The sequence below is a fragment of the Theropithecus gelada genome, chromosome 10 (assembly GCF_003255815.1).
Source record: "Theropithecus gelada isolate Dixy chromosome 10, Tgel_1.0, whole genome shotgun sequence".
NCBI classification, from domain to species: domain Eukaryota; kingdom Metazoa; phylum Chordata; class Mammalia; order Primates; family Cercopithecidae; genus Theropithecus; species Theropithecus gelada.
This window is the reverse complement of record NC_037678.1, coordinates 11,704,137-11,718,716: the sequence shown is the minus strand read 5'-3', so window position 1 is coordinate 11,718,716 and position 14,580 is coordinate 11,704,137. Positions and strand designations below refer to the sequence as shown.

Sequence of the window (14,580 nt, the reverse complement as noted above, 5' to 3'; positions counted from 1 at the left end):
AACAGGTGGCCGCGGGAGGCATCGGGAGCTTGCAGGTGGAATGCCAGGCAGTCGGGGAAGGCATGGAAGTTTGCCTGGGGCTGCTGCTTCTAAGCCCACCTATGTGGGGAGAAGGTGCGTCATCTCATGAGAGAAGGCACATGGTGCCCGGAAAACATGCCAAGACCACCATTCTCATGATTGGAACATGTGGTGCCAAACTGTGGGACCCGATGGCAGGAGCGGCTGGTGCCCCATTCTGGCCTGCTCTCTCCTGGACCACAACCCCACAGGCCCCTTCCTCTCTGCGGGTGCTGTGATTCCCACTGAGGGACAGGCAGTGGTGAGACCTCCACCCTCCCACTCTCACCTACCAGTTATTCTCAAGGGTCCAAGAAGCAGCAGGCACCTGCTTCTCCCACTGAGGCACATGTGAGCTGGGGGAGTGTGGGAGATAGGAACCGGGAAGCAAGTGAGTGTCAGCGGTGGGGCAGGGCTTCCCCCCTTCACCTGTCACTGGAGGGGCATGGGCCTGCTGCTTGTGAAAAGCCAGTCACAGCTGGAAGAAGACACAGACACACCCCAACCTAGGGGCTAGGCCTCAGCTTCGGAATGTGACAATTTATTGGGGGGTCAAAGAGGCTTTTCACCCCCCTTTCCTGGCGTTGATACAATATTGAAGAGCAGCAGAACAAACGTACAAGACAGAGTAATCGGCACAGACCCACCCCTCCCCCGGAACCGCCGAATCCAGAATGGAGCCCAAACCCACACCCCCAACTAGGCGTCTTCTCCACCGGGGGAGGGGCAGGGTGGACTGGGGGACCTGCCCCCCATGCCGGGGCGGCACCTCCGTTTCCCATCTCCTGCCAACCCCACTATTTTTCCATCTTTGACCACTGGAGGCAAAGTTTAGCCAGCTGGGAGCTGGATGGTTGAACCACATACAAAGGCAACAACACTTCATTTTAAAAATGAGAGAGAAAAAAGAAACAGTGCCCCTCCCCAAATATAGAGCTATATATGTATATTTTATATATATAGAATTCATTCGTGCACAATTCATTAAATGAACTTCTCAAAAATTAAAAAAATTATAAGATACGTATTTCTTTAGGCCTTTGTGTTTTTAAATTAAAACCAACAAAAAGAAGTCTCCCTCTCCACTCCCCCCAGCAGCAAGGGCGGCCGGAACGCTTCGCTCCCACTACCTGGCCTCCTGCAAGAGGGTTCCCCCGTGAGACCGTCAGTCCCCCTTTGCCTGGCTGACTACCTGCATACAGCAGACACTCACTGCTGGAGTGAGGCACTGACTCCTCCAAAGACTGCAGGGGGCGGAGGAGGGAACCACGAAGGCCTGGGAGGGGGCATCTTTGGCCCCCACTAACCGTCTCCCTATTTCTGCATCCTGGTGACTGTCAGCAAGAGATGAGTCGGGGAGACCCTCTCCTGGAGTTCTAGCCCCTAATTCTGGGCTTTCTATATGACAGGACATGCAGATAGGGAAGAAACTAAAACCTTTCAATGTCTTCCTTTTTTCTTTAAAAGTGATTCCTCAAACCATCCCTGCCCCAAAGAGGCCGCCTTGGACAAGTGCATGGGAGCCCATAAGTGGAACTGACCAGGTAGGGCTCCACTGTCCCGTGTGGGCGAAGTGCAAAAAAAAAAAAAAAAAAAGAAAAAAGAAAAACCACCACAAACCAAAACAACAAAATGACACAGAAAAGTGGGCAAAGTGAGGATGTGTCCTCTTGGGTCCCCAGAGGCCAGAGAGGCTGGTAGCAGCCCTGCTCCCTGGCCAACCCAGCTCCCCATTGGGGCTGACCCTCCAGCCTCGGGCAGGCCCACCGGCCTGGCTCTCCTCCAGGACCTCCTGGCTCAGGGGCTCGCTGCCAGTCTTGTGCTGGCTCCAGGGCCTGGGCCCTGCCTTTTAAAGGGCTTTCCCCACAGGCCGAGGCATCCTGGGCCCTAGTCCCTGCCGCATTCCCCCAGTGAAGCAGCTGCACTTCTCCAAAACTATTTCCACTTCTTTGAAAAGGGGCCATCCCCCCAACTCTGTCCCTCACACTGAAGTTGGGGACTTGATCATCACCTCTTCCCAGATTACAGGAAGGATGAGGCTCATTTTGACCTTGACCCCTTTGCAGGGTGAGAACAAAGAAGGGTTGTAGGCAGCTGGGGGCCCCAGTACCAGCAACCTTGACCCCCACCTGGTACTGGGCAGCTGCTCTGACACCAGCAGTGCTTTCTGAAGAGGCCTTGCTGCCCAATATACCCATTTTGCAGAAGGGCAAACTAAAGGTCAGAGTGGGGACTGAGACAGGGATGGGTCCCAACTTACCGTCTCAAACCAGAGACACCAGACCTCACCTGTTTCCTATGATACTTGGGTGGGGAGGGGGTGCACTTAAGGGGAGATGGCGGATGCCCCAACCAATATTGAACATGGGAGATTGGGCTTTGGGGGTTATTTCACATACAAAAATAAAGCAAACCAGATTGCAACTTCTGCTTGGTAATTAGGCAAATGGAAAGCAGCAAGGGTGGAGGAGGGGCCCATCGAGGCCGATCTCCCAAGGGAGGCCGATTGGAGCAAGTGTGTGGGGGGCGGGGTTACTAGAGAGGGCAGGACGGAGGCCTCCGCTCACCCTCGGTTCCAACCACTTGGGTCCCCAGGGGCACTGCCCACCTCAAGGCGGTATGCCTGGTGCCTCTTCATGCACCAAGGCCGGCCTGGGCTGCTCTGCTTGGAGCTCAGGCCAGCAGAAGCAGACTACCTGTGGCAAGGGAAATGCATTCCCTCTCCCCAGCCACCCCCAGAGCCCAGCTTCTTGCCTCCTGAAGCCTGCATCCCCTTTCAGGCTAGGGAGGCTCAGAGAGGTCGTGGGCTTTAGAGTGACCTGTGGGGAGGGAAGTCTCCCCCACATGGTGGCGGTGGTAGGGACCAGATGGCCCAACGACTGGCAAAGCAACAGAAGGGAGCAAGAAACCAAACCGCCCACTCACCAGCCCCCTGGAGAAAATCACCAGTGACAACCCTACCCTCCCAAACCTCAGCTTGCCGGGGCCTGCAGCTTGGGTTAGCTCCCCAGGGACCCGCTGTTGTCCTTCCCTTTGAACAAGCATGGGTGTGGAGATCTGGGTCCAGGCCCTCTCCACAGTGCCTGCAATGCCAGGGAACCTGCCAGCTGGGTCCAGGCCTCTGCCCCATCCTGACATTGCCACCTCACCTGTGCAATCACTGCGTTACTATTTTTTCTTAAATATCTCTTTCTCCCCCCACCCCCCCCATAGGAATCCCATAATATTTTTTTTCTATTTCTTTTTTTTCCTCTTTTTTTGTTTTTGTTTTTTTGCAAAACTAATTCTTTCACTTTCCTGTCATAAAATCACCTCTGAAAACACAACTTCTTTACAAAAAAGTCACGAATGACACGAACTCTCAGGAAAACACATTTCTATGGTCTCTGGAAACACCTGTAACTGGCACCCAGGTGATCATTCACCTAGGGGAGGGGGCCAGGGGGAAATCACCTCCAAGGACAGAGGAGAAATACCAGCCCTTATTTGGGGGAAAAGCCAATTGGCACTTGGACGGCCACAAAGCCAACACACAGGGCAGGGCAGGGAGGGCTGAGGAGGATCAGCCTCCGCCCCGACCCTGCGAGGGTCCCCGTTCTGTATCCCGGGGAGGGGAGGGCTAGGGCCACACTTCGGGCCCTGGCAGGGAGATTGGGAAGGAAGGCGACCTCCCATTCTTAGGACCAAAGGCGCTCGGGTTCTGATTGGCCTCCTGCCAACGTGCTTCTGAGGGAGGGGCCCAAGGCAGCACAGCCAGGAAGCCAGCTCCAGTCACGCCTGGAACATGCCACCCATGCACAACGGAGACCCGGGAAGTGGCCCAGGGCTGGCCAGTGGGGCACCTGGTCCCAATCCTGGGACCAACACCCTCATTCTTCTGGAGAACACAGCCCCTCTGGTCTCGCCTTTGCCTGCCTGCCCTCCCAGGTCCTGGCCTAAGGCTGGGGCTGTGCCCTCTGCCACTGGCACGGGTGCCTCAGCTCCCTGGCAGCAGAGGGAAACAGAAGCTGCCCAGGACACTGGAGGCTCCTTGCTTCAGGCAGGCTGGGCTATGAGAAAGCCTCCGTGGTCAGAAGCAAAAGAGGGGCGGGGAGAAGCTGGGAGGCCCTCGGGAATGGATTCTTCGGGGTCCTCCCCAAACACCGGGAGGAAGGGGGAGCTTGGAAGGGGGTCTCCCTCTCTATCTCGGTCCCCACCATGATGTGAAGGTCCGACAGGTTGGGCTGACCACCCCGAGGAGGGCAGAGGAGTAGGGGGCATGGTGCCCCCAGCACACCTGGGCCAGGAGGAGAGGCCTGGTGACTTCCACAGCAAACCTCCAGACCCAAGCCTGGTCCCCAGCCCTACTGAGGCGAGGAGCGGTCCAGGCCTTCAATGCCCCTGTTCAAAGGAACTGTAAAGGATGCCACCTGGCAGCCTGGGGCCTAGCACCCAATGCACGTATGAACCCACGGACAAACACGGCAAGTAGGGCGGACGCACAACTGAAGTTTCCACGGCAGGTTCTCGTAGCACCTTTGGTCAAGAACTGAAGAGGCCTTTAGATGCTGGGAGGCTGCGGCCAGGCGCACCCTCTGCCAGTTCCTCCCACCGTTGAGGGGGTTAGGAAAAAGACAGGGCTGAGGCAGGGCATAGGGGGTCTACTTAGGCCTCATCCAAAATCGAGCAGGGAAGACCCCGCCCTGGCCCAACTTCTGATGCCCTGGCTGATGTGGAGGGAGGAGCCGAGTCTGGCCTCATCCTCGGCCTCTGCCTGGGGCTTTGCCAAACAGGCAGGAAGCCCTCCTCCTGCCTAGGCATCTGCAGGAAGGAAAGGGACTGTGCCCACCCTCAGTGGGGGTCTCCTAAGGGCCCCACAGCTGCCAGGTTAGCACCGAGAAATCAGACGCCGCACAGGAGAGCAGGAAGCAAGCTAGAGAGAGGGGTGGGATGTGGAAGGGGCAGAGGAACCGTAGGTTCTGGGGCTTTCCAGAAACCACCCAGTGGGCCCTACCATGCATGGGCAGGGGGTGTGCCCTTCCCCTGCCCCATTCCAGGGTGGCCCCTACCCCCTAGTTTTCTGGGACCCCAACTACCCAGCCCCATCCCTGGGTCAACACCGAGCCATTTGAAACAAGCAAAGCACAGGGAGAGAGGGCTGGGGGCAAGGGCGGGGTGGGAGCAAGAGTATGACTTCGGGCAGGAGGGTCCCCCCAAGCCCCCCTCCTTGGTGGAACCCCCTCACTTGCTCGCCCCACTGCTGCCACCACCCCCAGCGGCGCCTGCTACCCCAGCAGCCACCTTCTCGAAATCCTCAGGGTTGCAGAATTCCTTGATTGTGACCGTCAGGAGGTTGCTGGTGACATCGGTGACGACCACATTGGAGCAGGGTGACATCTCGGGGCGCCAGTCCCCAGCCTCGGGCTCGGAGGAGGCACCGGCGGGCTCAGGGGCCGTGGGAGGCGCCGGGCCGGCAGCAGCTGTGACCTCGGGCGGTGCCCGCTTGCTGGTGGCTGCCGACTCGGGAGGGAGGGACAGGTCGAGCACCTCCGGCTCGCGCCAGCTGGGGGCGGACGGGCTCACGGTCTCGGGGAGGAGCTTAGGGGGCGTGTCGTCGGGGTCAGAGGACTGTGGTGCAGGTGAGGGGCAGCCGGAGGAGCCGGAACTGCGGGCGTCGTAGGGGGTGGCGGGAGCGGCCAGGAGCAGCCCAGGGCCCGGGGCTGAGGCATCAGCCTTGCCGGCGGGCGGGGCAGCCAGGGGGGCGGGCGGGGCAGCCAGGGGGGCGGACGGGGGCTTGTACAGCGCAAAGGCGCCGAACTTCATGTGGCGGATCTGGGTGCGCAGGACGCTCTCACTGAACTTCTTGCTCTTGCCGATAACGCGGTTCCGCGAGGGGACTTTGGGGCGGGCCAGCGCCCCAGCCCCCTGCCCGGTGCCCCCGCCGCCAGCGCCCTTGTCGATCACCTTCAGGTTCAGGATGATGCGGTTCCGCTTGGGCTCCCGCGGCTTCACCTTACGGTTGATGATGCGCACCGTCTCCGAGAAGGGCGAGATGGGCGGGCGCAGGCCGGGGCTGCCCCCCTGCGGGTCCGGGCGGGGCAGGGGACGGCGGGACATGCGGTGGCAGCGGCGGATGTCCTTCTTGAGCCGGTGCACTGCTGCGCTGGAGTGCAGCTTGGGCGAGGAAGCACTGGCAGTCGGCTTGACAGAGAAATGCACATCACTGATGCGGAGGGCCTCGGCCTGGGCCCGCGCCTGCGGGCAGAGGGAGGGGTGGGTGGGACCTCAGAGCTGCCCGCTGACCTCCCCTGGATGTCCCTGCGCCAGCCAGCCCTAAGTAGAGCCTCTCAGCCAATGATCTCAAGACCATGCAAGAGAATCACTGGTCTTCATGACCTCGACTTAGAAAAGGAAACAGAGGTTCAGAGATGAATCAATTTGCCTCCGACTCCAAGGTCTGAGTCAGGACACCCTTGTCCAGGCCCAATTCCAAAACTGTGTTTTTTTCTACAACCCACCACCACTGCAAGCTCCACAGAGGGCCCTGGGCCACTCCATGGCTGCCCTTGCTGACACAGGGGAGTATGGACAACTGGGACACAGTGTTGGGAGGGCAGCCCTTTGCTCAGAAGCCCCTGCCAAACCCCTGCTCTGTGCCAGATCCAGCCCAAGCGGGGACTCCTCCACGGACTCATTCCTGGTGACCAAAAGGAGGAGGTGGGTCCTCCCTGCTCCGCCGCACCCAGTCCTGCTGAGCCACCATGTCCCCGGTGCTCCGTACTCTCTCACCTGTGAGCAGGCTGACCTCCGGCTCCAGCCTGCCTCCTTAGCTGGCAGCACCTCAGCCACCACACTTCCCTGGATGGGTCTCATTTACTTGTCTGCCCAGTGCCTGGCTCAGAGTGAACTGGTGCCAATGCAATCCAATCCTGCACCCCAAAGCCTGGGCTGGAACCCAACCTGGTCAGACGTGAGTTTGGGGGGGACAGGCCTAGAGGTGGGCCTGACCACTCCCTATTCTCTGTGCCAAGATGGTCTGGGGCAGGATGGTGGTGCAGAGGTCGTGGGCAGCCAGGAATACTGCCCCAAGCTCCTAGGCCTGTCCTTCCAGCTGTCCTTCCAGGCATGAAATCTCTCTAAAGCCGCAGGGCTCTCAAGAGACCCCAGGTTCCAGTCCAACCCACCCGTTGTCAGATGCCACTAAATGGAGAAAGGCTAAGGGACTCGTAAGGTGATGTAAGCTGTCTGCATGGCCAGTCCTTTCTTTACTAAGGAAGGAACTGACACATCAGGCACCAGCTGCTTGGGGTTACAGCTGCACACACAGACTCTCCTGGAGAGCTGCTCTATCACAGGGAGGATGGTGGGCAGCAGGAACAGGAAGTGATTTGGTGCAGCAAAAGAACCACAGAGCCCAGAGAAGTACAGACCCCAGGCTTGAAGAATGAAACATCAAAGCTGGCCCTGACACCTAAGTAGGAGAAAATCCTGGTCCTTACTGAGACCTGACTGCACCCCAGACAGTTCCAGAGGCCCTGGTGCCCTGCTCAGACAGACAGATGGTAGAGGCAGAGAGTCCTGTGGGCAAGGTCTCAGTGGTGTGAGAATATGGCAAGGAGTCACAGGACTGAAAGCAAGGGCTGGGGACAGAGGCTGGGGTGTGTGGGGGGTGCCACAAGGGGCGTGGGTTTTACAGATTCTCTGGCTCCTACTGGGGAAGGGAGGCTTGTTAGGTGATGGCTGCCCTCAATCTAGGTGGGAGATGGTTGGGACCGAGAGGAAGGCCATGTCCCCATGGTTGGTCTGTGAGGTCCTTGAAGGTGGGATCTGTTGTGAGGTCTCTCTACCTCCCACTCCCCACAACACTGGATGCTTAACTAGTACCTGCAGGTAGCCCATATGCCCCTCAGACAAGACTAGATTACACTGGACCACAACTCCCAGGAGAGGTGTTCGCTGGCTTATTTGTTGGCTAAGCAAGATGTCTTCATTTAGAACGTGGCCTTCAACCCCATGGGAGAAGGGACTGTGACTCCACGTGGTCCTCCCAGCCCAGGCTGGGGCCTCCTGGGGCTGCTTGGTTAACAGTCCCTTCCGCCACTAGGTGGCAGCACATGAAGCCGGGCCTGCCCATGCCAATGCTGCCAGCCCAGCTCCCAGGGATCGGGCCCCTCACACCCCTTCCCACACAAAGGCAGGGAAAAGCCCCGACTTTTTCGGCATGGTAGGCAGACATTCTGCAGGTGCATCCCCACACTTTCTGACTCGCAGAAAGTTAAGTGTTTACTCCTTCTGCAAGCTGCCTGAGCTTCCTGACTTCTGCAATTATGCTTCCAAGAGTCCAGTGGTGATGGACTGTCCCTGGGGGAGGGGCAAAGAGTGTGGGCAAACAGCAGGCCCGGAAAGAAACCCTGGCTCAGTGAGTCTCCTTTCCTTATCTGCTCGACCATCATAGGGCCTACTTCAGGCACTCCTGTGATGATCAGAGAGTACATGGCACCTGCTCAGCACACTGCCTGGCATGCAGCAAATAACTGAACAGACCTACCTATGGGTGGTGGACTTATAAGCAGTGATCTTGTTCCAATGTATGCTTGGCATACATTGTTATTTCTTACTTTATACTTTCTATATATTATTATTATTATTATTATTATTTTTTTTTTTTTTTTGAGACTGAGTCTGGCTCTGTCGCCCAGGCTGGAGTGCGGTGGCCGGATCTCAGCTCACTGCAAGCTCCGCCTCCCGGGTTCACGCCATTCTCCTGCCTCAGCCTCCCGAGTAGCTGGGACCACAGGCGCCCGCCACTTCGCCCGGCTAGTTTTTTGTATTTTTTAGTAGAGACGGGGTTTCACCGTGTTAGCCAGGATGGTCTCGATCTCCTGACCTCGTGATCCGCCCGTCTCGGCCTCCCAAAGTGCTGGGATTACAGGCTTGAGCCACCGCGCCCGGCCTCTATATTATTATTTTTTAAAGGGTTCACCCCTCCTCTTCCTCCCCACATGGAGAACTCCTTGAAATCGGGGACTTGGGTCTGCCTGGTAAATTAAAAATAACTGTAGCCAACATGGTTATTGCACCCTGACCAGGTGACAGGCATAGCTCTGTGGGCTTGGCATGCACTGTAGATGGTGTAGATGGCATGAACTGTACCTTGGCCTCTCCCCATGTCTGTGGGCAAGTTACTGGACACCTCTGACCCCGTTTCCCCATGCGTAAAATGGGGGATGGAAGCTATCTCGTGGGCTCCTGTTTGCCTCACAGTAGTTCCTGGCAGAAAGCGCGGAGTGTAATTTGCTGACTGCCATACTACCTCCCACGGAGTCCCAGAGCAATGTATTCGGCCCAAGCTAATCTCCATAGCCCCTCACAAATATCCACATCTCTCTCAGGCTACCTGTTTCTTAGGGTCCAGATAAAAAAGTTCTCCTATCTGCATCTCTATCCCCTGCCACGCCAACTCTACAGCCTCCATAGTTTCCTGTGTGTATCTGCCATTCCCCCTTAACCTGACATGGACTCCTCAAGGCACAAGATGAAGAAAAGGAGACAGGATGAAGCCAGGATGCTGGACCTCGGGTAAGTCACTTTCCCTTCCTGGGCCTTGATTTTTTATCTGTGAAATGGGGATAATACTCCCCACTTCTTGGACTGTTGAGGGCTCAGCCCTGTATTAGGCCCACAGCCAGCTCAGGAACCAAAAGAACTATCAAGAAAAAAGGCGTTTTGTGTTATCAATGTTCATGGTCATACTCGCTTCACCGCTAGAGGGTGCCCCAGCTGCACTGAGAGACTGTCACACAGCCCATCAGCCTTCCAGCTGCTCCGCCCATCCCTCCCCAGGAGAAGCATCAGGGTTAAGGTTACTCCCTGGATCCCCTAGGATGTGCGTCGCTTGAGGGTGGGGTTTATAAAAATATGAAATTCTGGAAACCCACATTTCTTTCACTTCTGCTTCTCTTCTCCAAAAAAGAGTCCTCCCACAAAGTCGCCAGCTGTCGGGTGGGAGGGGGCCCTGAGGCATGTGTAGCACTACAGCGAGACAGGTGGCCCAGTGAGTTCCACCTGCAGCCTTGCCTGCCACCTAGGGCCATCTTGCCCTTCCTTTCCCAGACTCTGTTTTTTCTTGTCAAAATAAAATAAAAACTCAAATCCTCCAAGATGGCTTCCTCTGGAAGTTCTTCCCTCCCTAGCAGAGGCTAATATGCTATGCTCTTACTCCCACATCCTCATCCTCCAGAAATGGCCGGGAGTGGGGGAAAACTGAGGCTCAGAGCCCTAAAGTTAGTGGCCCAGCCTGGGTGATAAATTCAAAGGGAAGTGATTTTGAGGTCAAATTCAAGTTGGATCCCCAAGAAAGGAGGGGAGCCATGAAGAACAAATCCTGAAAGACAGGGAACGGGGGAAGCTGGGGAAAGGGAGGCAGGTGGTCCCCCAATCCTCTCCTTGTTCCCTGACAGGAGGTGGGACCCCACTCACTCTCCCCCTGGGTTCCAACTCCCAGCACAGTCATAACAGCTCAAACAAATGCCTCCTTCCCATGGGCATCCCCCACCTTCCTCAGCCACCCCCTTTCCTGGAGCCCTAAAGGCACCCCCAGACCCTGGTTTCAACAGGGAAGATTATCCCCAGTCCCAGGACCCTCTTGTTGAAGGTGAAGCTGGCTGAGGCTTGCCATCAGGGGCTTCTGGGGGTGCTCACAACCACCCCCTGCCCAGCTGGGGCCCCTCTGGAAAGGCCCGCCCGGTTGGGCAGCCGCGTATCTGTCCCTCCCTTCCAGGCCCCGTGCTGTGCCGGGGCTGGGGGCCCGAGAAGGGGATGCTGCTGGGGCTGGGCCAGGTTACCTTCAGAAGGAAAGTTTTGGGTTTGGGTCCTCTCTTCTTGGGCCCATACAGCTCACGCTCCCTCTCCCTGCGGCCGAAAAACACCAGAGGTTAAAAAGAGCCCCTTCCCGGGCCCCACTCCGCGATGCCCTCCCCGGCTCTCCCGCTTCCCCGCGCGGCGCCCCAGCCGAGCCTCGGCCTCGCCGCCCCTGCCAGCTTCCCCAACAACTCACTTTTGCTCGAAGGCTGCAATGAGCCGCGAGTCCAGGATGTTCTCCTCGGGCTCCCAAGTGCTGTACCTGCCGAGTCACAAACGCTCAAAATCAGGATGAAGACCAGAGAGGGACAGGCACGCGGCGAGAGCAAGCGCGCGCACCCCCACCCCAGGCCCCGGTGCCCGCTGCCTCCCCTCCCGCGACGCCCCCGGACCCCGCGACACTCACTTGATCGCCCACCCCTTCCATTTCACCAGGTACTCGATGCGTCCCTGAAAAATAGAGGGGAGAAAAACGGGGGTGGGGGTGGGGAGGATGCGGGGACGCGAGGAGGCGGCGGCGCGGGGCTGGGCGAGGGAGCCGGGCTAGCGGGACCGCTTCGCCCCGAGGGCTCCCGGCCCCGGCTCCGGCTGCGGACAGCGGCGGCCCGCCCCGGGCGGCGGCTCACCTTTCGGATCCGCCGTTTGATGATGGATTCGGCCGCGAAGACCCGCTCGCCCACTGCAGACAGCTCCATCTTGCTCAGCGGCACCCACAGCCCATAATACTCCCTGCGCCCGCGGCCGGTGCGGCACCGCTCGCGCACGCGCCGCAGCGCCCAGGCCCCGGCGGGCGGGAGCGCGGCGGGGCGCGCGCTCGCGTTCCAGCTGCGGGCCGTCACGTGATCCTCGCGGCCGGCGCGCGGTTGCCAGGACCTCCCCCTCTCCCGGGGCGGTTGCTAGGGAAAGTCGGCGCTAGCGGGGCGGGGGCGCGCGCTGGCTCTTAAAGGAGCCGCGTCGGCGGAGGGAGCAGCTGCCGGCGGACCCGATGGGTACCCGGCTTGTGGGGACGCTGCGGCCTTACGCTTATAACCCCCTCCCCCATCTTGCTGGCGCCCGATCGCTGACACCCTCTCCTCGCCTCTTAATCCCCACGCGAGTCTCGCCAGGCCCCAGGCGGAGAAGGGCTGTGGAGCCGGAGTCTCTCCGCCAACGCGCGTCTCCCGCAGTAGCCTGCAAACAGTTAAAAATGATGCAGCAGAAATGCAGTTGCTGTTGCCTTGCCAGGCCTTGCGGGAATTTCTTTAAAACATCGCCCCCCATCCATTATTTATGTATTCGTGGGAGTGTGGTTTTGTAACCAGTTCAGAAGAGTTAAAACAAAAACGCCACCGCAGGAAAGGGGTGTGCAGCGAATGGGGCCGAGGAAGGCCTGGGTGACCGTGGGCATCTGACTGCAGCCGGGGTCTCGGGCGACACCTGCCCTCGCCCGGGAGACCGGGGAGGACTCGGCGGGTCCGGTGTGGCAGTGAGGGAGGGAGAGGGACCGCGGGCAGGAACGGGTCTCCCTGCACCCCACCTTGGGCCCACAGCGGGTCATCATCTGGTTATTCGGTAGAAGCCGCCTTCGCGGTCATATCTGTGTTTTCCGATTCCCAGCACCCCTCCCGGCCCCCCGACCCGGCCGCGTCCCTCTCCCCGCCCGCAGCTGCGCGAAGCTTCCGCCATTGCTCTGGGGAGCCCAGACCCCAGCTTCCTACTTGGGGAGGGGCGAGGAATCGAGCTGGGGCTGTCCCGAAAAATAGCCCTGCCGCGCAAAACGCTCCACTTTTTAAATGTTGAAATTACTTGGACTGTATTTCCCATTATGTTAGTAGTCTTGTTCTTTGTAAAACAATTTTTAAAAATACAGATAAAAAAGCAACTGTCCATAACTCCCATAAAACCATTGTTAACATCTTCACCAATCTTCCAGCCTCTGCTTTATGCCTACATGAACTTACATACACCTGTGTACGTCTGTGTATGTATATGTATATACATACACATTGTCTGTAGATTTGATTTTTTAACAAAATGGGATCACGCTATTCACACTGTTCTGGAATCTGCTTTTCTCCCTTAATGCTATAAAGTGGACATCTTTCAGTGTCATTAAATACAGATTTCCCCATCCTTCCAGTAACCACCTTGGGGTTGAGAGGGGGTTGGGAGGAGTGGGGATTGTGAAGAGTCAGGGTTGTATCTTGTGAACATCAATGGCTCATTAGGAAAGATTTTTACACTTCTGTGCTACGATGCCAATTCTTGGGTTTCAAATCCACCATATCAAAATGTTAGTCTTTTCCTCCTGGCAGATTTGTCCAACTACTACCTTGAAAGAAATCCCTCTCCTCACTTAAAATAAGTGTGTTCTAGGGAAACACCTATTTGCTGGCCAGCCCAAGGTGAGCTGCTGTGGTAAAAATAGAAATGTCCTCCTGGGAGATGTGGGTGGTGGTGGATGGGCAGGCGAGTGGAGTGGGTATGAGAGTGTGTGTGTTTGGGCTGAGGGAGACATGCGGGCGATGAAGCAGGTGAGTCCACTTGTTGATTCATTCAGCAGTGTTTGTGAGCCCTTGTGAAGCACCAGGCTTTGTGTTAAACCATCAGGAAACAAAAGCGCCCCAGGCTGAGTTCTCAGTGGAGTGAGAAAGGCACAGTGTGACTAATGCTAGAATAAAAGTGTAGGAGTTTCGTGTTGCTGCTGTCACAAATTAACACAAGCTCAGTGGCTTAAAATGACTCAAATTTGTTATCTAATGACTCTGGAGGTGGGAAGTCCCAAATCAGTGTTACTGGGCCCAAGTGAAGGTATCCTTAGGGCTGGCCCCTTTTCGGAGGCTGGAGGAGAGTGTCTGTTCCATGCCTCATCCAGCTTCTAAATGTTGCTGGCATTTCTTGGCTCATGACTTCATCACTCAAATCTCTGTTTCTACGATCCCTTTGCTCACTTCCTGCCTCTTTCTTTCTTTTTCTTTTCTTTTTCTTTTTGTTTTTTGTTTCGTTTTGTTTTTGATATGGAGTCTTGTTCTGTCACCCAGGCGGGAGTGCAGTGGCACAATCTCGGCTCACTGCAACCTCTGCCTCCCGGGTTCAAACAATTCTCCCTGTCTCAGCCTCCCGAGCAGCTGGGATTACAGGCATACGCCACCACACCCGGCTAATTTTTGTATTTAATAGAGATGGGGATTTCACCATGTTAGCCAGGCTGGTCTCGAACTCCTGACCTCAAGTAATCCGCCCGCCTCAGCCTCCCAAAGTACTGGGATTACAGGCGTGAGCTACCGCATCTGGCTTCTGCCTCTTTCTTATAAGGACGCTTGTGATTACATTGGGTCTGCCCAAATAATTGAGAATGATCTTTCCATCTCAACCTCCTTAACTTAATCAGATCTGCAAAGACCCTCTTACCATAGGGTAACGTGGATGGTAAGTAAGGTATCCTATCCACAGGTTCTGGGGGCTAGGTCATGGACATCTTTGGGGGAGGCATTGTAAGCTTACCATAAGAGTCTGAACAGGATGTCTTGGGGGTGGACATGGGGGAGCAACCTACTGCCTGGAGGTGAGACTGGGAGGCCTTCTCAGAGGTGGAGACCTCTGATTTGGGGCTGGAAAGACAAATGGGAATTGGCCTATGAGTGAAGAATGGGAAGGGTGTCCTGGGTGGATGTGTCAGCTTGAACAACAGAACACATCAGA

At 57.0% G+C, this 14,580-nt stretch overlaps 1 protein-coding gene across 2 annotated transcripts; it reads right to left on the bottom strand.

The window, feature by feature from the left end:
* Window positions 1–580: 580 nt before the first annotated feature.
* Window positions 581–11,732, bottom strand: CBX6 (chromobox 6). 2 transcript variants are annotated; one of them, XM_025399388.1, is made up of 5 exons: window positions 11,526–11,732; window positions 11,306–11,349; window positions 11,096–11,161; window positions 10,884–10,950; window positions 581–6,294 (listed from the first exon to the last, which is right to left on the bottom strand). In XM_025399388.1, the coding sequence occupies exons 1-5, from the start codon at window positions 11,592–11,594 to the stop codon at window positions 5,281–5,283; spliced, it is 1,260 nt and encodes a 419-aa protein (XP_025255173.1). In that variant the 5' UTR covers window positions 11,595–11,732; the 3' UTR covers window positions 581–5,280. The 2 variants fall into 2 exon arrangements, with proteins under 2 accessions (XP_025255173.1, XP_025255174.1); XM_025399389.1 differs by having other exon boundaries at window positions 581–6,240; window positions 11,526–11,696.
* Window positions 11,733–14,580: the final 2,848 nt, after the last annotated feature.

Coding starts and splice junctions, on each gene's coding strand:
- CBX6 (XM_025399388.1), bottom strand. CDS start 11,594: ATGGAGCTGTCTGCAGTGGGCGAGCGGGTCTTCGCGGCCGAATCCATC. Junction 11,350..11,525: donor TCAAACGGCGGATCCGAAAG/GTGAGCCGCCGC, acceptor TCTATTTTTCAG/GGACGCATCGAGTACCTGGT. Junction 6,295..10,883: donor CCAAAACTTTCCTTCTGAAG/GTAACCTGGCCC, acceptor CTCTGCCCGCAG/GCGCGGGCCCAGGCCGAGGC.